The 22,956-nt window shown below is 39.3% G+C and overlaps 1 protein-coding gene across 1 annotated transcript in view; it reads left to right on the top strand.

Moving 5' to 3' along the window:
* Positions 1 to 22,956, top strand: part of CFAP58 (cilia and flagella associated protein 58) — a 55,296-nt gene that overhangs the window by 28,838 nt on the left and 3,502 nt on the right. The window contains exons 14-17 of the mRNA XM_032116125.1: positions 1,762 to 1,873; positions 4,078 to 4,182; positions 20,224 to 20,343; positions 21,842 to 21,975. Coding sequence (XP_031972016.1) covers positions 1,762 to 1,873; positions 4,078 to 4,182; positions 20,224 to 20,343; positions 21,842 to 21,975 — 471 coding nt within the window. The remainder of the gene's footprint in view (positions 1 to 1,761; positions 1,874 to 4,077; positions 4,183 to 20,223; positions 20,344 to 21,841; positions 21,976 to 22,956) is intronic.

The raw sequence follows: 22,956 nt of genomic DNA, 5'->3' as shown, positions 1-22,956 counted from the left end.
ATTTCCCCTTGTACTGTGAGTTACTGCCTACAGAATAAACCTGACAGCAGCAGCACAGGTTCATAGTCCAGGGAGCTACTTAGTGGTACAGTGGTACAAGGCCTAGATTAGTGGAACTCCTTTTGGTTAAGCAATCCACAGAGTATGGGAGACACTTGACATATTTATAACAAAACCCTTCCAGATTTATATGCAGACATGATCTCTTAGAAAGATTTAGTTACATTTTCACTGAAGGTTGTGTTTCTTTAAAACAGCAGTTTAATAGCCCAAGCCTGATTTATCTCCTCCTTCTCTGGCTTAATTTTTCCTTTCTTGTTTACCCTCCTGTATTTGAGGTGTATTCTTTCCTGTTGGGAAACTGTGGTCATTTTCTAAGAATCAGTCTTGGTCTGTAAAGAGAGGCAGTTACATTTTTAGCAGATAACCATTGTACCAATTCTGTGTAGCTACCACAGTTTTGGGTGAGATCTTTATTTTATCATTGTAATTCCGTGGCTTTCAGCAGAACAAATTAACTTCAGTCCATGGTCAGTCCCATTGACTCCAGTAGAATTATGCCAGTTTGATTTGGTGAAACAGAAAGGAGAGCTGGGCACACAACATTAGCAATTGCAGTTTTCATCGACTGACTGCAGATAGGAATGGGATTTGAGCTTGCTGCCCAAATACATTCAGCCGAAAGTCTGTTACTGTATTGAAACTCAGTGGTGGTATTGAAGTGTAGTGTGCTGCATGCCATGATGGGTGGATCAATTCTTGCTAACTGCAGCAGCAATCTCATACTTTAATGAAGTCCAAAACCATCATGAAAACTGCCTGTCGAAAAGACTCCATTTATCACTTGCACTGCTAATTAACTTTCCCGATTTGCCAATTGGAAATGTGAGGTTTTTTTCCTTCTCCATAACCTTGTCCAACCTCACAGTTAAAAAAAGGCCTTTTTCTCTCTAGTGAGCTAAATGCAATTCTGAGCTTAGTAGGAAAAGATTCAGTGGTGAACGAGGCACATTGAAATCTTCCACCCCCTTTTGACCTCAGAGAATTTAGGGGATTCAATCACTAAAGTTATAAGGGTCAGATCACTGCAAAATGTGCCTTTTTTTTCCTGCCCCTCAACCCACTATCCCCACCATAAAAGCCTAATTGTCAAAGAATCTTGGTAGTGCTCAATTAATTGTAAATTCAGCTACAAGTCACCTCTGAAATTCGTTGAGGAGATGTAATAAAAGAAATCAAACTTCAGTTCTCTTAGGAGTGTTGTCCATCATAGTTAGGTCCTAGAGTGTGTTTTATTTAATGGATTGTGTGAGCCATGTAGATTTAAAACCTTTCAAACACAAGGTGTTGGATTCAACGTGGGGGTAACTGGATATGACCCATAACTGATAACTGATTTGTAGGTTGATGAACTGACTGTCCTGCTGGCCTTAATGTACATGGTAAGATGTAAAGAGTGAGATCCAGTAGTCTGTGGAGTAGATTCCCCAGGAGTCTCTTTTCTGAGCCATTCTTAATGAAGCAAGTAAAAAGATCCAAGAGTGTTATTTTATGGTTCCACCTGTTTAGTGGTATCCGTGTTAGGTTTTGCCACCACAGTATTGCTGCAGTGGCAGAGTGACTCTGTGTGTTCCAGGTAGTGGTTCCTGTGCACCACAGTGCATGGGAGAATGATTTGTTAATGTCCACATTAGTGCCTTGGTCACACTGAAGTGTTTTTGGTCTGGTTTTTTTTTATTTTTATTTTATGCTGGTCTTCAGATGGGAGTTTAATCACATGCAGAAGGAACTGTTAAGGGAACAGACTCGGTGCAAAATTTTGGAAGAACAACTGCAGAAGCCCTTGCAAGTTCACAGATGGAGAAAATTAGAGGTGATGTGTGAGCATTTTGTGTTCCCAAAGCCCCTATTACCAAATCAGTGACCTGTTTTGTTTACTGTTATGCAAATGATGTGGAGGGACTGGGCAGACTGAAATTTCCATAGTACCTATGGAATCCTTACCTGCTGAATTCTTTCCTTGCACAATGCAACCATTGTTATTTTTGTGTCACTTTCTCAATGAAAAATTGCAGGGAGATTTATAAAGAGACAGTCAAGTGCTAAAGGGGATAAGAATGAATTAGGTGAATTTAGAAGGGGGTGATTCCTTAATATGGATGGTGGGAAATAGGATGATAGGGGAAAGATACAATCCTACCCTCACCAATTAGGGAGATGTATATGGGAAGAAAGCCAGTAATTGAAAGACTCATAGAATAGGTAGACTGGAGAATGGACAGATACAAAGTCAGAAGGTAAATTACATCTGAGGGAAAAAGGGGAAGAGGCCTCCACATAAACGGTGGTGGATTCCCAAAGATAGTCATTCCAGGTAATGTGAGTTCAACTGCTTTACATAAACAGCAAATCTAAGTTTTCACATGATTTGAACCTGCCAAGTGAAGGGGAAAAATAAAAAAATCCATCAAGCATAGACCAAATATATGAACATCAGTTGGCATCACTGGATATTTTTGATGTAAGTCAGTGCGATCTGAGATTCCTCTGTTGCATGAATCTCTGATCTGATGCCAGCCTGGGTTGCTTAGCTGCACTAATAATGAGTGATAATGTGCTCAGTCCCTGCAGAAGCACAGCTGAATTTTTTGACTGTGCTTACTAGCATGATAGTGAATTTCTGATCTTTCCATGCTGAGCTTAAAGTTGGATGATGTGATTAGCTTTTCTCATGGAAGGGAGATACAATGCAGGATGCTGAACTAGGTTAGACACATGTAGGTACAATTTCTAGCAGCACCTTGTAACAAAGAAAAATCAGGCCAGTCAAAACATCCAGTGACGGGAAAATGAATGTATGAAGAGACTGATAATGGGAAATTGTGTCTTTCCATTCTAGGTTACTGGTTTGTATTTGGAACACACAAAGGCCAGCAGATGGCAAGATCCATATGAAATAATCCTGATGGGGTTTTGGTTCAATTCCTAATGAACAAACACTCTCATATCACTACAGTTGTCACAAATTGGCACCATGCTTGGGCAGCGATATTAAAAAATCAAGGACTGAGTGGATTGTGGGGACTGGTCTGCTTTTTAGCCTGGTTCCTCAGGAAATGATGTTGTGTTGTGGGCACTGCGTGTGTATCTGTGTTAGTGTCCTAGTTATTCTTGAATTGATTAGTCAATTTAGATAAAATCAGACAAAAGATTAAGAGCAATGAGATACTGAGTTCCTTATAAGCTCAAGCAAATGTAAGAGAGTAGGACTTTATTGGAGCCTTTACTGCAGTGTGAGTTTAATCCTTATGAGACACCGCATGAGAGAGGAAGAACCAGATGGGAGAGAGGTGTTACGAGTCCCTGAGTGAGGAAAAGCTTCAGTCAGGGTTTGCCCTTCATTAAAAGATCCAACAAGAAGACAAAGGACTGGGAAAGTAAGCTTTGCTGGCTGCTCCTCACAGAATTAAATATTTCTTTGCTCCCTAGAGCTTTCTCCAGATTCAGTCTGTGCCAAAAGAATGAAAAGGAAGGGATGGAGAGACAGACATCTACTAGCTTCTGGTCTTATGGGCTATGTAGGTAGAGGGCAACAGTACAGTGCAAACACTGTCACCATTTTAAGCATTTAATTCCATTGAAGAATGAAATTTCACATGTATGGACACTTTAGAACCCCATAATAATTCATCAGTGTAGCCCCCAAATTTGTTCCTCTTAAATTCTCCACCTGTTTCAAAAGTAAATTGCAGTTAGCCTTTCTTTTGTTCAGTAGCAAAATCTTCCTCTCCTTAGAAACTAAGTTGGCACCGTTTGAAGTTCTTGAACAGCAGGAAGTACTTGCACTGCTCTTCATTTGTCAGTGGACAGTTCCAGTTGCTGCGAAAATTGATACACTAAGTTCCAGGACTGCTTGTATGCATGCAATTAAAAAAAACCAGCTGAATGTGTCCTCTCCTAGTCCCCCTTTTATACTTGTTACTTTTGAACACTGAGATATCATGGTTTTCATTTTCAAAAAAGAAACAGTAACTTGTTATCATGTATAATTTTTGAGACTCCTTTGTTCTTCCCTAGGCCAGCGACCCCACTACCTTTGAGCTGATTCTGAAAGTACAGAGACTACAGAAGCGACTTATCACCAAGACAGGTGAAGTGATAGAGAAAGAATTTCTCCTTCAGGTACTGCAGCATCATTATTTTGTTGCATCTCATTAATATATTTGACTTGCCCTGCATCTCTGTCTACTGACATGTGCTTCCTGTATGGTATTTAGATGCATGACTTTGAATTTCTTTTGCATGCCCTTTGGATAGCTTTAGATGGCAGCACTGACTCACTGAAAGAGAACAAAAAGCATCAGATTAGTTGATTTTTATATTCTGGTTACTGATACCTGTCTAACTCTGGGAAATACAATTAAAGGTTGGCTTTAGTTTATTCATGTCATAGATTAGTCTTCAGGTCAGTCTTAGACTTTTTGAAAGGCTTTTCTTTGTCATTTTAGACAAGTCTCTTATGACCAGAAGAGGGAGGAAAATTCCTGTTTGATTCCATTTGTGCTTAGCTTGGCTTTTGGCAGAAGAAGTCCTAAAGAGTTTGTGTGATTTAGATATGCTGCTGTCTGGGGCATGTTTGATTTCAAGGTTTTTGTGCTGAACTTTGCCAAAAAATAATTTTTGTGATAGCTTATCTTTTTTTAGCTGTATCAGATGTCCCTTAACCCCAGTGATAACAGTAAGATTTATGTTGTAGAATGGAGGACAGACTGTATTCTTGTAGTGCAAATGTTGCTATCAAATGTAACAGAGAAGGACTCTTTGGGCTTTAACCAGAGGTGTAAATCTGGTCTCTCTGGTGACTGTAGGGACAGCTACAGATTACCAGCTCTAGGTATGATTTTAGCATCTTAAATATCCTATTAGTCTTGATGCCTGTGTTGGGTATCACTCACTGGAGAGTAAAATGTGACCTGAATCTCCCTCTGTCTTTAGAAGAAGCTCAGCAGATCTTAGCAAGGTAGGGTTTGTTTCTATTTATTGTTTCATAGGAAAACATTGATCTGAAATTTCATTTGAATGTAATGTATGGTGTATTATTCCTCTGCTTGGAAAAATGTGGTCTTTGTTGCGTAGCACTGAAATGCTGTAAGTGAAATAGTTAGCTTAAAATGTAGCAAAAATAGCTTCAAATTTACTGTGCTTTACCCATGCACAAACCCAATTCTGTTAGATTTTACATAGTCTCTGTTGAGTATCTTGCCTTATCCTTAGTATGCTCCCATTTTGCTATTATCTTTATCTTCAGCTGAAGAACTGAGATATAGAGGTATTAAGTTGCCTGCCCAGGAAAATCTTTGAAATAGTAGCTTTGAAATTTGAGCCTACATTACTGTACTAGCCATTGGTATAATCTTTCTGTCTCTGCAGTGGTCCTTCTATGGCAATTTTATGTTTTTAAAATTATTTTTCTAGATTTAAGACAGAGTTTGGCTATATAAAATCTAATTATTATATCTAGAATTGCTAATGAGTTCCTTTGTGTTCTTAATTCAGGCACTAATTTCCTGTGTAACAATGCTGAAATGAAGGTTTCCCTCGGAGAGATAGTAAAGGCCAAAAATACTATGCTCCACATTGTGTTCAGGGATTTAACATCAACATTTCTGAGCTCTTTTCTGTTTTTCCACGGTGTTTTGAGTCCTCCAAGGTGACTGAAATAGGGCTCTTTCATAGCAGGGTGTGAGTACGAGGAGGTAACCAGAGATGGAGGACTCATTTCTTTAAAGGACTCTTTGTGCCACTGGATAGCTCGGTGATCACAAATTAAGTGTACTAGCAGAGCTGCTTCTGCTGAGTGTCTGGATAACCTGGTACAAGACATTTTATTATTCTTCGGACTGGTTTTCCTTTGTATGATGATAGTATCTCTTTTGTAGAATCATACCCTGACACTCACCAAAACAAAACCCTTGCTAATAACTTACTAAACTGATGTTATCAAATTCCAAACTGCTGTGAGGAAGGAATGAGCCTGAGGAACACTTCCCACAGAAGGAAATGAACAGAGTAGTAACATAACTTTCTGGAGAGAGCTGAGTTTCACACACCAGGAGGGTGGCTTCACTAGACCACCTTCTGGGCAGTCTGAAAGATTTGAAGTATATTTGAAGTGAAGTATTTGAAATACAGTGTAGGATTTGATCCTGACTGAACTTCAGAATTATGGGAAACATCAGTAATTTAGTTCCAATTTCAGGAATTTTTAATTTCATTCCCTCAATATAATTTGTTTGTTGAGAGAGTTCTTCTCTTTTTTTAAAATCCTGGTAAACCCCTCATGCTTAAAGGCATTCAGTATCTTTTTATTATGGTCCTGGAAGTCAGCTCAGCTCAGTTCTGTCACTGCTCATTTGCAGGAGTGGGGGAATTGCTGATGACTGGCTTGTGCTCACCTGGCAGAACATCCCCCATATTCAGAGTTGGAGACTGCAGACTGAGGGATACAAACTTACTAGCTCAGAGAACGACTGCTTTCTTCGTGTTACGTTTGCTCCCCTAAGTCGTGCTTCCTCACTCCCAGTCATCTGCATTCACATCTTGCTCTGTAACAAGGGCATAGCCTTTGGGTGTATCAGCTTTAAGATGATCTTCATCTCTTGCTTGCCATACATAATCTTTTTTTCACGTGTGTGTGGCCATCATGCTAGCAAATGAGATCTTTGTTTAAGGCGAAGCTTGTGAGTATCTGTGTCTACTGTGCATATTATGTAGCATAAATTCCCTCACCTCAAAGTCTATTAATAAATAGAGTAAAAAAACCCTTGTGTGTTGAATACTGAGTATTGAAGACACCTTTGGAGTTTAGAAATAACCCATGTGAGGAAATGGTTGAGCCCAGTGTCAGCAACCTGCAGTTTGATTTGTTGGGTATTCACCTTGCTGCATACTCATGCAGAGCCATAATGTTTTTATAAGGGAAAAATAATTCCATTTGTATTGCATGCACTGTGGCTTCGTCTTCTTTTTTTACTTTTTGGTAAATGGTCTTTTAAATAAAAGTGCAGGGAACAAGGTTTCAGCTGGATATAATAAATGGGAATTTTTGCTAAGTAAGGATCACAGTATATAGATTCGTGTAGAAAAGCATCTGCTTACTTTACCTGCTCCTGATGTGCATTTGATCATCTCCTTTTTATCAGCTTTTTCATTGTTTCTAACCCTGTCATTTCTTTAAAACTGAGGCAGATGTAGAAGCAAGCTACAATCCATGCTACGTGATTAAAAGAATGATTTGCTATGTTTCAGTCAGAAAATTTAGATTGCTGACAATATGGGAAAAACCCAGCTTGACTCTAAAATCTCATGCAAAAATCTCTCTTAACCGGTCATCAGGGCACATTTTTTGGATCAGACATGTGCTGAGAGATAGTGAATATGCAACATGCTGAATGTTGGGTTTTGCTAGAACAGCTTTTCAGAGTTGAACATTGAAATAAAGCTGTAAAAAGATTTCCTATGTTAGAGAAATTACTAAAGTCTTTTCTTGTTTCTGATTTATCTGTGCCTGTAGCCACAGCATCTTGGGTTATAAGGTATCAGCTCTCATATACCAAATAAGTGTGGACATCCTGAGATGCTACTTTGAAGAGTAGCTGCAAAACAGATGGTCATAATTTCTCTTTTAATTCAGGCATTCTCACAGTTGTGAGCTGCTGTGCTGATGAAAAATGCTGTCTTAAAAATCAGGTCCAAACCCAATGTCTTGAGTACTTATGGTCAATAAAAATCCAGTGGCATTTTTTCCAAACATAGGAAATGTTACTTCAGGGGTAGCCAGTTTTCATGTCTGAGTCATTACCTTCCTTCTGAATTTCTGCAGTCAAGGTAGAGCATTTTTTTTGTTCTTTTCTAAACTGTTGAGTAATATTGCAGGGTTTTGTGGAGAAATACGTTGTCTGTTATCCAGGAGATCTCACTGATGAGTGAAGGTCTTTGTGAACGTGTGTGGGAGGAATGACACGTTTTGTAAGGCCATAAGGAATAATTATTAATAAACAGGAGTGCTGTACAAATCCTGACTGCAAAAATACAGTTTCTCACTTCCCATATGGGGCAAATCCCTCATGTGACTGAAGCTCTGCTGCTGTGCTGTGTACTGAGCAGTGATGTGGTAAACTCGCAGTGGAAAGTATTACCTTGTTAGGATTATGATTAGTGTGGTTTTAGGAACTTATCCCATTAAAAGTGAATTATGCACTGCTTTATTTGTTTCAAATTTAGTTCTTTCTCTTCAGAGCGAACTCCTCTAATTTGATTTTATGTCTGACTGAGCAGAATTTTATTCAGCTGCATGTTTTGGAATGGATAACAGAATAAAGATTCACATTATATGTCAGTTACCTCTTTTGTCAGTCATCTCAGAAGATTGTTCATAAATATGAAAGAAAGTGCAACCTAGATTATTTGTTCTGGGAGGCAAAGGCAAATGTGTCTTATTTAAGCCTTGCATGTAGTAGTGAAAGCATTGTTTTTCTGTACATATATATATTTTTTTAATCGCTATTGTTTTAAGTTGTCAGCGATCAAAGCCCAGGACTGGGCAGTCAGGATGTGATGCTTTGCTGACTGTGTCTTGAGCTCATAGTTCAAAGAGTGCAAGGGCAAAAGGCATGATTAGCTCATGTATCTGACTCAGAGATTACAGCCAGATAGCACCCACATGTCCTTGCATTGAGCCAAGTTTTGAGCTAAGTTTCAATCCCTCCAGAGAACTGACTGTCCCAGTGACAGAGAGTAGGAGGAGTAGAAGGGATGCTTCTGTCTCCAGCACAGTTCCATTGCAGGTATTGTGAGATACAGGAAGGGGAGAGCAAGAGACTTTTTCTGTGACCTTGGACAGACTGCTTAGCTTTTGCATGCCTAACATCAAGTAAAAAGGGAATAAAATAATTTCCATTCTTACAGTGGTGAGTGAATGAATATATTAGCAACATGACTCAATTCAGTAGCTAAACACTCAAAATAGGCAGATGTTTTATTTTATTTGTGCTAACTTGGTTGTAGAGCTGTTATATCCAATTTGAGGTGCTTGTTGCTATAGTGTCTGAACATATACATAACCATCTTTATTTCTCAGAGCTGGTACTATAGTTTCATAAAGAAATCTGCTTTAGAACAGTGAGTTACCATGTGGGTTTATGCAGGTTGGCAGCTATTGAAATCAAAGTTTTCTCTCAAGAAAGGAAGGAACTTGGGGTCTGCTTCCCTGTATTTGTTATGCATTTTCTCCTCATTTATAAAATAAAATTTTTTTTTTTAAAAATCTTGGTTAATTTTTTTTCAGCACAGTTTATGGGAGCCTAGTCCTTTTGAAAATCATTTTTTACCTAGCTTGGGAGTTTCATGAGGCATGCTTCTGCTAAGTTCTTCACTGCTCTCACAGTGCTCAAGTAGCTTCCACATAAGAGAAATGTGTGCTCAAATGCTGAGTAAAATAATATCTCATCAGGAAAAATAAGAGACTACTCTCCTCTCCCTTACCTTTATTTTGGTATTCTTAAGGCTCAGATGAGTTTTATCTTAGTCATTATCTTTACATCTTCAAAATGGCTGAGATTTATTTCAGCCTCTCAAATTTGGCATTTATTTATTTTTGGTGCCCAGTGTAGATTCTACTTGGATTTGAGAGTATAACCTACTTGCATGTTATATGTAGGGTAGAGAGTCTGAGCTGGGGATTTTTTGGCAGAATTGTCTATTTTCGTAAAAAGTAACTGCAATTCACTTCAGGAAACTAATGACTGTAGAATCCCTAAAAGTCTCTTTTGACCTGCCCATTATTGTTTCTCTGTCATCTTGTCTTTAGAGAGATTTCCGCAGAGGTAGTTTGGGAGAGTGCTTTGTATGCGCTGAAACTTACAGGTGAACTGCAAAATCCACTGCCAAAATGCAATCCTTTCTTTACTGCTCCTTTATCATTTATATATGAAGTCAGCCTTTTGAAGGGATTTTTCCACCCAAAAATGAAAAGGGAAATTTTCTTTTTAGCTTTTTATAGTGTAGTAGGACTTGGCGCTTTTCTATCTCTGTTTCCTGGAGGATTTGACTTCCTCTGGAAGCACCGGATTAATGCCCTATCTTGCAGCTCAAGCTAGCAGTTCTCTCAGCCCTCAATTAAAGGGGTGAGTATATTGAGCTCTAGGCCTTTTCTACGCTTAAAAGCCCCATTTCTACCAGCAAAAAAGTCACTTTTCTGATTCAGCTTATACCAGCTCTTGAATGGCAGAAGACTTTCTTGCCAGTAAAATTGCATCTAATTGCATAGGCAGTAGCTGGCATAGACATATCAGCACAAAGGAATCGCACCACTAACTGAACTGAAATTGGCCAGACTTGTCAAAAACCACAAGAAAGAGCTCTTCAAGTATGTAAACAACAAGCAGAAACAGAAGGAAAGTATTGGCCCACTGTGAGATAGAAGTGAAATAGCAACAATGCTTTAAAAGAGTGAAGTTCAACAAGGAGAAGTATAAGGTCTTATAGCTGGGAAATTCAGTCCGGGAGTGCAGGGCAGGCTGGGATCTACCTGGTCTGGGAGCACTGATCAAATTGATTGAATGGTTCCTGAAGTGGGGGGAAAAAAAGGCAGAAAAGTGTTCTTCTGCCCTTACAAAAACTTAAGCGTTGCTATGTACCTTAGGAGAGAGAAAGCAGTACTCCAGTACCAGGTGGAGTGTATGAACTTAAGACTCCAGTTCTGTGTTGGTGACCAGAATTTCAAGGGATTTGTATAGAAATACAGAACTGAGAAATACCATAAGGACTCAGGCCTAACATTTACTTTTTGGCTTTCAACTGGATATGAATCATAAAGAAAAAGTTTACTTCCCCAGTGTCATGCAGAATTAGGCTGATGTGTCAAAGGCACACTGTAAGAATTGCCTTGATTTAGACTCCAAAGACAAGCTCTGTTCTTTTTCCAAATGAAAAAAATGTGTTCCCATGAACTCTGGCTGCAGCCCAGCTCTAACTTGTGATGGATAAAAAAATATCTCATTACCAGCTCAATATTATGATGCATAACAGTCTACTGAACTAGTGCTATCAAAATAATTTCAGTCCAATACCTTGCAACTTACCTGAACTGGAATCTCCAGTGCAGTATGAAGTGACATATGGAGGTACCTAATGCATCAAGTCATCCTTCAGGACTACTCTTTGAGATTCTTTCCTTCTTGTGCCTTTCTTTTATTTTCCTTTTGTTGTGTTTGAAAGGTTCATTACTAAACTAGGACTATGAGTGAAGATTTTAGCTTTGACTCTAAGGGGAGATATTTTGTATTTTAGTATTGGTTTTAAATTAGAACGATTAATGTCTTTCAGTGATTCTATGCCTGGCATGATGATTTTTCCATGCAATTAGAATATCTCTAGTGTCCTTTGTTCTGATACTGATAATTTTTTTTCCCAATTAATTTAATTATTTAATTTTTTAAAAATTGATTGTATAGCCAGTAGGGTTCTGTGAGTAGGGTAGAACCACAGACTCAGCCAATTGCAGGATAATTGTATTAAATCTTGGTGCAATTTACCAGGGCTCATATGCAATCCTGTGATGATGTAGTAAGGAATCATATCTCAAAAACGTGAAAGGCATGAGTCATCTGTGTGAAGGTCTTTTGAGAGTCTACATATCTACCTGAAAGTTTTGTGTAAGCTTTAATAATTTAATAGATATCTCAGGGGTGTTCAGTTTTTGCCCTAGCTCTCCTCAGAAAGGAGTTGATTTCTATTTCTGCATATTTCCAATACACTTCTTGGCGCATTAGTTTATTTTAGCCCTTCTAATCTCAGTCCATCTAGAATTAGAAGATGTTCTATGCTATAGAAATTTACAGCATGATAAACTGCTCTTAAAAACACACTGACATTTAGATTCTTTCCCTCCTCCCACATATGTTGCAATTCAAGTGGAAGAGAATAAAGTCTTCCCAGAAAAATAGCCTTTTTTTTTGTATGTATGTTTGTTTAAAAAGGGTTTTGAAAAATATAGGTAAGAAGTATGCTGATCACTTTAATGTCACCAGGTGAAGATAATTGGCTGCTCTTTAGAGTGAGCAAATAATTTTCCAATAAAAATAGTGCAAATATTTCTGGCACTGAGAAATGGGGAGCAAAGCAGACTACCTAGTGATCAAACAAAATACGTTTGGTGAACAGTTTTCTTAGTGGAAGAGATAATTTTTACCGAATCTTTGTGGAACTACACTGCCCTCATAAACAAAACGGATTTCCCATGATAAATGGTTTTGGACAGAAGCAAGGTGCAAGTTTATTTGAGAAAGTAACTTCTGGAGATCTGCAACATTTTTAGCTCATATAATGATGTTTTGGCCAGAAATATTCAGATATCATTTACAAAGCTGAGGAAGTTGCAGGCAGAGTAAAAATCCCTTGGGGTTTATAGGTGGCAAATATTCATGAATGCTTAATCTGTTTTACAAGTTTTTTAAGAGAGTTGATACATTTACTTGGGTTTGAGCTTGAAAGAGAACTTTAGTGTGTCATCAGATGTCATCCCTCCTCATCATGCAAGACTGATTTAATTACACAAGTACTATCCTTCACAGATGAATGTCAAACAGAGTTTAGTGTCCTGCATTCTAATACATGTACTCAAGTCCATGAAGTTTAGCATACCTGAAGAGGTTGTTGTCTTCAAGTACACTGTGGCTTATTGTGAGTTTTCTCCCACACTTGTAACCTGCTTCTGTAGTCCAGGCCTGGTATTTCTGAAGAGCAAGGAGCACAGGCCATCAGCACGGTGGTCCTGGGAGATTGGGAGACTGAATTTCATTCCTGTGTGTCTTCAAGGAGTTTTAGTGAACTTTAGCAATTCATGTAGTAAATCTTTGTGTCCAGAATTCTTGTAGAATGAGAAGAGGATCACTGCCCTGGCTGGAAGCAGTTCTTCAGCTTGTGTACAATAAAGATTTAATACCATTCAGATATTGAAACAAGGATGCCATATAAGAACCTAAGAAACAGCCCTGTCATCTGTTATCTGCATCAGCAAAACAGAAGCAGTGATCACCAAAGTGTTTTATTCAAATGCGCTGTGTTTGGTTTGAACCCAGAATCCTGAGCATGGATACCTTGTATCATTAGACTGAAAATATTTTGTAAAATTACCTAGTCCTAAACTTTAGTCAGAATTGCCCTTAGCTTCAACATTAGTTTGCTAGAATAAAGCTTGGATTAAAAGTTCAGGAATTGTTCCAGTAAATAGCAAATAACTGAAAACAAACTTGTTTACTCCTCATTCCTGTGTTCAGCATGTATCTGAGAAGGAAATAAATCTGCTGTGCACCCCAGGGTAAAGTATATTAATCAACCAGTTATCTTGTTAAGGGAAAATAAATGACTCGCTGTGCTGACTGAATACATTGCAGCGCACAGACTTTGCAGTGCTGTAGCAATCCGATACTGACTGTCAGCCATCCAGAAGCTGCTAGAGAAGCTGAAATACTGGAAGAGGGCAGCAACAATACATTCACAAGCCCATATTCTATAGGGTGGCCCAGAGCTATATGTATGTCTGTAGTATGCACCATTTGTAGGTGTTCTTGTGTTAAGACAAGGGGTGTTCTGCTTTTCCCTCAGCAGCAAGAGGTGGACAATCTACAGCATCCCATTCCGTGATGGATTATTATCTTGTATGACAGTTGCAACAACAGCAAAACCCCACCAAAAAAAGTCATCCTACAGGGACAGACTAGATTTGTTCTATTCCAGTTCTCTTATTTTCATTCTTACTGTGAATGGTGCTGTTGTTGAGGGGACACATGCAGAAAGATGCTGCTAAGGTTGTTTTACTGCTGTTAGAGGAAGGCAGGCACAATCACTGTGGCTGGTTGGGTTTTTTAGAAGGCTGGCTTAAAATTGGACACAGGAGGACACAAACAGGTGTGGAAAGAACCCCATTTCTTCACTCTTCTCTTGAGACACACAAATGTGTGCTGCCAAGTGCATGGGAGCCATGAACCTCAGTAGGGAGAGTCTCTGCCAAGTAGGGTGCGTCAGTCAGCCAATTGCTCCACATCTTGGCGGCTCATAGCTCAAGGCTTCCCATGCCTGTCTAAGTAGATATAGCTGTAATCTTAAACAGGGGATGGCACACTTGGGCACAGCAGTTGTCTTTACATGGACATTAGGATTCACTGTCTTTCCCCTTCCTGTAGTCCTGTTTCTGTTTCTTTGAATTTTAAGAAACAGGCGAGGGGAGCTGAAACAGAGCTCCTCGAAGAATAGCAGAGGCTCAGCTCTAATTACAGTGAGTCTGAAGGAAGCCATGCATTAAAACATTCATGATTTCAGAATTGCTGTATGTGTTTCTTAGATGTACTGTTATTTCTTAATAGGTTCCAAAGTGTAACAGGAGACTAGTCTTTCTTCCCTGAGGTACTTGACATATGCAGCGGAACTCTGCTGTCCTGTCAAAAAGATGTATGTAGGCTTTACTGCCTTGTTAGACAGGTACTGTGGGTTTAAATGGTGCCTTGACTTTGAGACAGCTGTTCAGAGGTAGCAAACCAAAGGACTTGAAGCAAAGTGCTCTCATCTTTCAGGGAAATCTAAAGATCTAAGTCAAGCAGGTGATTAAAGAGACTTAGGTGCCTAACTTAAAAATAGGTATTTCTAGAAGGAGCTCTGTAATCTTTCTGACCCTTCGAGGTCATCTGTCAGATCAGTCTGAAGTGAGAACAGAAGCTGGGTCTACTGGGAATCCTCATCCCAAGCTGTCACTTGCAGGAACAGCTAATCATTATCAACAGAGCTGATAATTCTCCTTTGATTCATCTAAAATTTTTAAAGTCTAAATGACTATTGAATAGCTGAAATACATGCTGTTACTCTGACATTAAAATAGAGAGGTTTTAAGTCAAATAGTCTAGAACTGAAGAAGAGAGGTTTTTTTTTTCTTGAAATCCTGTATAAAGTAATTATTATACAGTAAAAACTTCTCCATCCTTTGCTTTGTAGACTTACTCACTTAGAGTATTTAGAAACCTTGTTGATAAGATTTGTATCAACCTCTGAATCTCCTCCAGGTCACTTTAAGACAAACTACTACTAGAATGCAAAACAAAGGTTTGTTTAGAGCTCTCTTCAACCCAACTGTCAAGCTGCAGGCACTGTGAAAATAGTTGGAATATTTACATCAATCCATGTCATATCAGGGGTAGTTCTCACCGTCAAGGAACAGCTCACTTTCGTGTGTATGCATGTGTGTTTCTGCTCACACATATAGAACAGGAGATAATTAATTGATAATCTTCTGCAATGTAAAGTAGAAACACTATAATTAAATGAGTTACTCTGATTAATGATTTTATAAACTCCTGTGTGAAGTCAAGAGTAAAAAGGGAATTGCATCTGTTATTTCAGCAAGATACATCCATGCCATTTTCTTTGGATAGATTGTTAACCTTGTGTCTTAGAGTTCAGAAGTTGAAAGGAGAGGAGTATATGTAAATTATTTGTTTGTTCATTGGAAAAAAATTTGTTTTCCTACACCTTTATTAGGAAAGATCCGATAGTAACAGTTCCTAGCAACAATAATAAAAATAAGTTGCAGTTGCGCTTCAGGTGGAAATGTCCGTACTTTGTTGTTTGCTGAAGATGGTGATACTGCAGCATTCAGCCCTTGGTATTGCAAAAAACAGTCAAGACCCTACAAGGTGCTCCAAGGTGTTTTTTCTTCTCTCATTAAGCTGTTTTGAAAATGCAAGTCAATTTGGTGCAGTTTGCTCTGTACCAAAGAAAAGATATTTGCTCTTGAGAAGCATTATTATCAACTGGAGGAGTAAGTTACAAGACAGGTTTGAGTGGTGCAAATTTCACCAAAGATGGGATTATCCCAGCCTTTCCTTCAAGCTGGTGGTTTTTACAGGAAAACCCAAAACATCTAACGCAGTGCTAGTGTTGCCACGCTGTGAAAGGGCCTCGGTGTCCTGTTTCAAATGTAATTAATTTACCCAATAAAAAACCTCACATTGGACAGTTAAAGAAGTGTCTAGGTGATGATGAAAACGAGCTGTTCTAGGGAACTGCATCCTTGCAAGGGTGTTTGCTGATGGATGTGGAATAGACAAGAAAGAGCAGGAGCTTTTGTAAAGTGTTTATAGAGGAAGTTTATACTGCACATTTCTCATAGTGCTGGAGGCAACTTTCTTCTGCTATTATAAAATTTGTGAAGGTCACCATATGATAATTTTTTTCTTTACCTCATAAAACTTTTAAAGATAGATGTCCTGAGCCAACAGCTACTGCTAGGTATACACAACAACAAATAAATGTAGGGCTTATACAGCCAAAATGACTATGACTAGATGTGTATGTCTGTTTATGTATTTAATCCAGATTTCCATGTCCTGTTTAACACTTAGGAAGAGGAGTCACAACCCCTAAGGATGCTCTGCTGCTGCGTGGCATCATAAACAAAATGCCTCTGGAGTTCAGCACAGCACTGACATTTTGGTTATAGTGCCAATAAACAAGAAACCCCCTGTGGCACACGGAGTGACTTGTTATCCCCACTAAAGCCATGAGGAACTGTGGAGTGATGTTTGCACGGTTACTATATTTCTTGCTCCACCTTACTAATTAAAATAAGGTTTTTTGTCTGGGTTGAATGTTTTAGGGGCTGCTGCCATACAGTACATTGCACACTTTTGCACTGCATCTTTATCTTGTTGGGTATTTTCTTTAGCTCAGTTGCTGGAGAGAGGAACTGACATAAATTACTCTGGTGCAAAGGCTTTTGGATTTTTTTGTGGGTTTTTTTTTAGTAATTCATGTGATAGAAAGCTTTTGGTGCACAATAGGATTTTTGTGGGTCTGGTGGAGAAGGCTCTTGGGGTGCTGCTATGCCAGGTAAATTTGTTGAATTATCTATTTGGAAAGACAAGCTGATAAAAATGAGGAAGCTGGGACTACAGGGCCTATTTGTGCTGTGAATACATCTTCATTAAATGTATGGTCATCCATCTTCTCTGGTTCAGAATAAAACCCTGGGCTAACTAACAAGATGTGCCATTTCCTTGTGTCATGGTGAGGGACAGGATGACACAAAATGAGGTCACATCTTTAGAGCTCATACCAGGTGCATTGCTCTATCCCAGCCTGGGACTGGTGAATGCTTCCCACTCCCTGTCAAGGCTGTGAATGCGTGAATTGCAACATGAATTCTCACAGTGAAGACACTTTGGGAATGTGTCTGATGGTACTGATGGTCCTTCTTAAAAGGAAAAGCAAATGGGGCCATGCTGGTCAGCAGCAATAGCTTCTTCTGAAGTAGGATTTTGCTGGCAAAAGTGATTCCTCTTGCTGTAGACGGAGCCAGCTTGTGACCACCTAATCCTGGAGAATCAACTGAAATTTGCCAAATGCTAGCCAGTCTTCTGCAGAAGAAAGTATTTTTTTCTCAGTTTGCTGTAGAGCAAGCAGGCCAGGAGAACTACAGAATATGGCTGAGAAGCACCACTTACTTCCCCACCTTCCCCCTCCAAATTAATGGGTGAGAGACTTAGGAGTGAAGAAAATTATTGTCATGGCTGAGCCTACAGACAGATCTGTGGGCTCCTCGGAGATCCCCTGGGAAACAAATCTAAGACAGGAAGAGTTGTTCTAAAAATAATGTGCAATTTTATTTGCAGAATTTTTACAGCAGGTATTCACAGAGGTGCAGAAATTCTCTTCGGGATGCCAGAAATTTAACTGTAATCCTCAGCCTGAGTGTCCCAGCCCAACATGCACAAAATGAACGTGCCATCATCTTGGGTTAGTTTATGTCATAAACCAGTGAAGCTTGTTGATGTTATGGGCTCACAGTCAAACATCTGCTGAATTCCATGGGAATTTTGCCATGGAAGGATCCTATAAAAAGCTTTGTTACTGGCCTAGACCTGATCTGAACACAGGTACATTACTCTTACCAGTGAAGGCTTAACAGCATGGGTTTACAGAGATTTGCTGGATCTTCCTTCACCTCAAGAAGAGTTGTGCCTCTGAGTGTGTTTGTGACTCTTAAGTTCTTTGATCTCAAAACCTCAGAACTGCGGCAAGATGTGTGTTGTGATGGCAGCCTGGTGTGAGATGGAGGGAAATGTGAGAGGAGGCATTTTGGGACAAGCTAAAGAAACCCAGTCATAATGGATTGACTTAGCTCCTGCTGAGGAGGAAAGAAATATCCAGGGTTTTCTTTTAATGTTTTGCTGACATATGGTGCTTCTAACCCAGTGACAAATTAATTGACTAGAGGTAAAAGAGATGGACAGTGCTCAGCAAGGAAGGACAGCATATGCATTATAAGACATCTGGTTCTGCCTCTGTTGGATTATGGATACAATATACATTGGACACCTAATGAGTCTCTGTTGCATAAAATAGATTCTCCTTAGAATTGCACGCTTTGTCTCTAAATGAGGTTATTATATACACACCACTGCACAATATTTGAAGAGCTTGGTTGGCTGTTGTAGAGGGTAGAGAGAGAAAAAAATTGGAAAACAATTGCACTTAAGACCTTCAATCCATCAATTGCCCCATCTTTATTCAAATTACCATTACAGTATTCCAAAATACAAATATATGATACATTCAGGGTTGAAATGTTAATACTGACTGGCCAGATTTTGACAAGGAGGATGTTTCTTTTGCTGTTGTTTTGACCTTGCAGTAAAATCTTACTTTCTGAGAAAGAAAATCTGAGAGTGGACATACCACTATGTAGTGGCATAATAACTCTCTACTCAGAACGAATTATCAATTTAGTTTTTGCCACTATGCAAGCATCAGTCTGAGTCTCAGGAGGTTTTGATTTTTCCAGAGATGAACTGTGAAAAATTTCATTTATAAGGAACTCTTCCTCAGTAATCTGCAGAATTTAAGGACAATGCTTGCAGAAGTAATGCATGACTTGAAGTGATTCCATTTTGGGGTCCCAACTTGTGACCACTGTAGTTTTCAGAAAATAATGAGGTCTAAAAACTCCAGACTCCTTATGCTCTTGAGGACTGGACACCTAAAATTTTACATCTTCAAAATAGCAAACCACTTCTGAAAATCCTGGCTCAATCACTGAGAAAGACCAAATGTAGCAATTCTAGATGATGTGATGGCACCATTTCCCACGTCAACAGAATTCTGTGGAAAGAGTTGTAGAGAGAGCTTATAAAAAAGACAGCTAAAAGGGGTTTTGTCAAATCCAGTGTAAATAATCACCTATCCTACCTCTTTCTTGGCATTTTTGTCTTCCTTAGTTAAATCCTTTGTATGCTAGTCTCCTTTTTAATTCCAATTTTTCATGTATCAGAAAAGGATGTGATCTTACTAAATAATATTAATGATCATAGTTTTTCAGGGTAGATACTAAAACTATGGTTATGTGCAAAACTATGAAGGCGGCTTTTTTCAGAGCTTTAATTCCTCAGACTAAAAACAAGTATACTCTCAAAAGACAGCTGAAAGCAGAATTTCAGTACAGAAAGCTGTAAGTGGGTCCATGGTGCGGTTTCTTTTCAGGCATGGCAATATCCAACTCCCACAAGTATTACTTTTCCAACATGAAGAGGAGACATATGACAAAGAAAAATTACTTGGTAATTGTGCTAGTCATAGTTGTTGCTGTTTATAATTTCTTTCCCTTTCCCAGAGCCCCTGCAGTTAAACTGAAAGTGTGTGTGTACATGTGCTTTGCAGGATTTTCTTTGGAAGAAGTTGCTCTTTTGTACAGTCCTTTGCTGACATTTCTATAGCCAGCTCACATCCTGTTGGGTGAAGCTGTGATCCTTAACGTAAGGCAATGTGACTCATAAGAACAAAGATTGCAATAAGCACGGTTTCTAGTGATTAATTTCCCAGCCCTGGATACTCTTGCAGTAACTGCTGAGGTAGAGCGTGCTCACTGGTGATGGTGTTTAAGAGCATTTCATTCGTGGTTTGAAGTAGCTGGATGTTTCTCTTAATGAGCTCTCCCACTGCTATCACAACAACTTTAAATACCTCATGGCTAGTGAGGAAAGCCTGACACACAGGCAGATTTGTTTCTCCAAATACCTTCCTGACTGAGTTGCAATTTTCAGTGAGGTTGATTTCCTCACAGGCTGTGCCGCTGCCGTAGGAGTTTAATAAGAGCTCTTCCTCTTGTCTTTTCCTTAGGAAAAGGAGAAGCTCTATGTGGAACTGAGGCATGTGTTGGCCCGGCAGCCTGGGCCCGAAGCCACGGAGCAGTTGCAGCAGTACCGGAACATTCTCCGGGAGAAGATGAAGCAGATCAAAGTAAGAGGTGCCCCTGTCCCTGGGGGAGGGGCTGCCAGCCTGGCAGAGGGGCTGCAGGGAAATCTTCAATGAGCACTGTGCCTGCCCTAGGATATTATTAGACCAGGAAAACAGGGTTAACCCTGCATCTCCTCAAGGGACATCCAAGAGCAGCAAACAAACTTTTTTTGCATGTTATGCTATTTTGTTTCCTTAAAATAGAGGAAAAGCTTTACTACAATATGAGTGTGAGCACAAAGTTGTAAATATGTTTTTTGCATGGGCATTCTGGGATCCTGTCAGCTTTTCATTCAGCTTATTCTCCTTCCCTTTATCTTAAACATTTAATAATATTTTTAAGAAGCAAATCAAAGCCATTTTGTTTTCTTTTTAACAAACTAGTGGGAATATATTGAGAATCCAGTCTTAAGTTGCTGTTATTTCTCTTGCCATGTGTACACATATGTTTAGATTTTCAGATTTTATGGAGATGACAGGAGGAACTTGTTCTAACCCCTTTTCAGTAAAAGGGAGGAGTTCCTGCTTCTGAAAGTAGAAAATTTTAAAAGCATAATATTAAAAAGTGATTCTTTGATAGAATTCTATGATATTCTATGAATAAGCTGATCTTCTCTTATTCTTGCCTGCATGAGAGATCAGTCTCCCCAGGAGTTCATCTACTTCTACAGCTCCTCTCTTTGTTGAAGTCATCATCTCCTGTTCACTGCATCATAATCACGTCTATACTAACCACGAGGAAAAAAATGCAGGAGCAGATGGGCCCTTAGGAAACAAAGAGGCTGTTATGCAAATCTTAGATTTCTGTGGAGAAGAAAAACAATGTAGAAAATGTAAAATAGAAGCCAAAGTTTAGCTAAACTAATGTGAAGTTCTCCGTACGGTCCTTATTTGTCCTTAATGCAGTCAATTGCTACTTTGTATTTCAGGCACAGCACACCTGGAGCATGATGGTGTGCATGCCATTTTGGGGTGCCAGGTCCAGCTATTACCCTTTTGAAAGAAAGAATGCCCACTATGCATGCTCCTCCTTTTTAAAAATTTTACTGATTCACATGACAGTGGTTTTGTATTCGTATTTACAGTACCTGGTACTACTTTGCCTCTGTGGATTGAATTACTCCACTTAGCAGTGGATCCCTGTGAATAAACCCCATTATTACCAAATAATTCCCTGATTTATTAAGACCTTAATTTTGGATTTTTACCCAACTTTATGTCCCAGAAATTAAGAGCTAATATATATATTAATGCCATTCCTATAAAGCTTGGAGCGTATTTTACGTGTTGTATTATGGTTAAATGGCATAACCTTTATTTTGTAAGTTGTTTTTAGGTGAAAAGAGGTGAGATCAAATGAAACATCATGGTGGAAAAAGAGTTGTGGTAGAAAATGATCATGTCTTACATCATCAAATATAAAAGGAGAAAGTGCTTGTAAAAGTACTCATGTAAGTGAAGCATCATCTCCTGTTTCTGCTATTTGTGTTTTGTTTATTAGGTTTTGTCCTCAGAACTGAGTATGTGTGAAACACATAGCAAAGAATACAAACATGAAATTGAAAGACTTAACAATGAGCTTCTGGAAATGAAAAAGAAATATCTGGCTCAGAAACGCAAGGAGCGACAGAAGAAGTATGGGAAAACAACAATTTTGTCTACACAACTGTCTGCATAAGCTAGATTTTTGTTTGAGACCCTTTTGATTAGAATGTGGGCAAATTTGGCTGAGGTGATACAGTTTTGTTGCCTAGTTTTCCTGAGTGTTATCCTTCACGTTACTTCAGTCTGGTCTGGATTTACCATGATCTACAGCTGGGACAAGAACATCCATCAGAGATGTTGCTGAACATGTTCTGCAGTCCAGTTAAATTATTCATACCCATGAGATGGTGCCCAGAGAACACAGATTAGTGTCTGGTTCTGATATCAAAGCATAGAATTATAGAACAGTTTGGGTTGGAAGGGACCTTTAAAGGCCATCTAGTCCAACCCCCCTGCAGTGAGCAGGGACATCTTCAACTAGATCAGGCTGCTCAGAGCCCCATCCAACCTGACCTTGAATGTACCCAGGGATGGGGCATCTACCACCTCTCTGGACAACTTGGGCCAGTGTTTCACCACCCTCATAATAGAAAATTTCCTTCTTATATCTAGTCTAAACCTACCCTCCAGTTAAAAACCCTTATCCCTTGTCCTATTGCAACAAGATTTCTGGGCCGTGTGTGCACATGGCTGGCTCGTGTCCAGCCTGTAACCCACCAGCATCCCCAAGTCCTTCTGGGCAGGGCTGCTCTCCATCTGTTCATCCCCCAGCCTGGATTGATGCCAGGGATTGCCCTGACTCAGGTGCAGCACCCAGCACTTGGTCTTGTGGAACCTCATGAGATTCCCATGGGCCCAGTTCTTGAGCTTATGCAGGTCCCTGTGGATGGCATCCTGTCCTTCAGGTGAGTCAGCTGCCCCATTCAGCTTGTTGTCATCTGAAAATTTGCTGAGGGTGCTGAGGGTGGACTTCACTTTTAAGGAGAAATTCCTTAGATTTCTGCAGTCAGTTGATGTGATCTGTTACCAAGATTTTCTATATACACAGAAAGCCTTTTTTTCTTTCCACTC

The sequence above is a fragment of the Corvus moneduloides genome, chromosome 8 (genome assembly GCF_009650955.1).
Source record: "Corvus moneduloides isolate bCorMon1 chromosome 8, bCorMon1.pri, whole genome shotgun sequence".
NCBI classification, from domain to species: Eukaryota; Metazoa; Chordata; class Aves; order Passeriformes; family Corvidae; genus Corvus; species Corvus moneduloides.
Note: the sequence above shows the minus strand (reverse complement) of the source record. Positions and strands in the feature narration are given on the sequence as shown.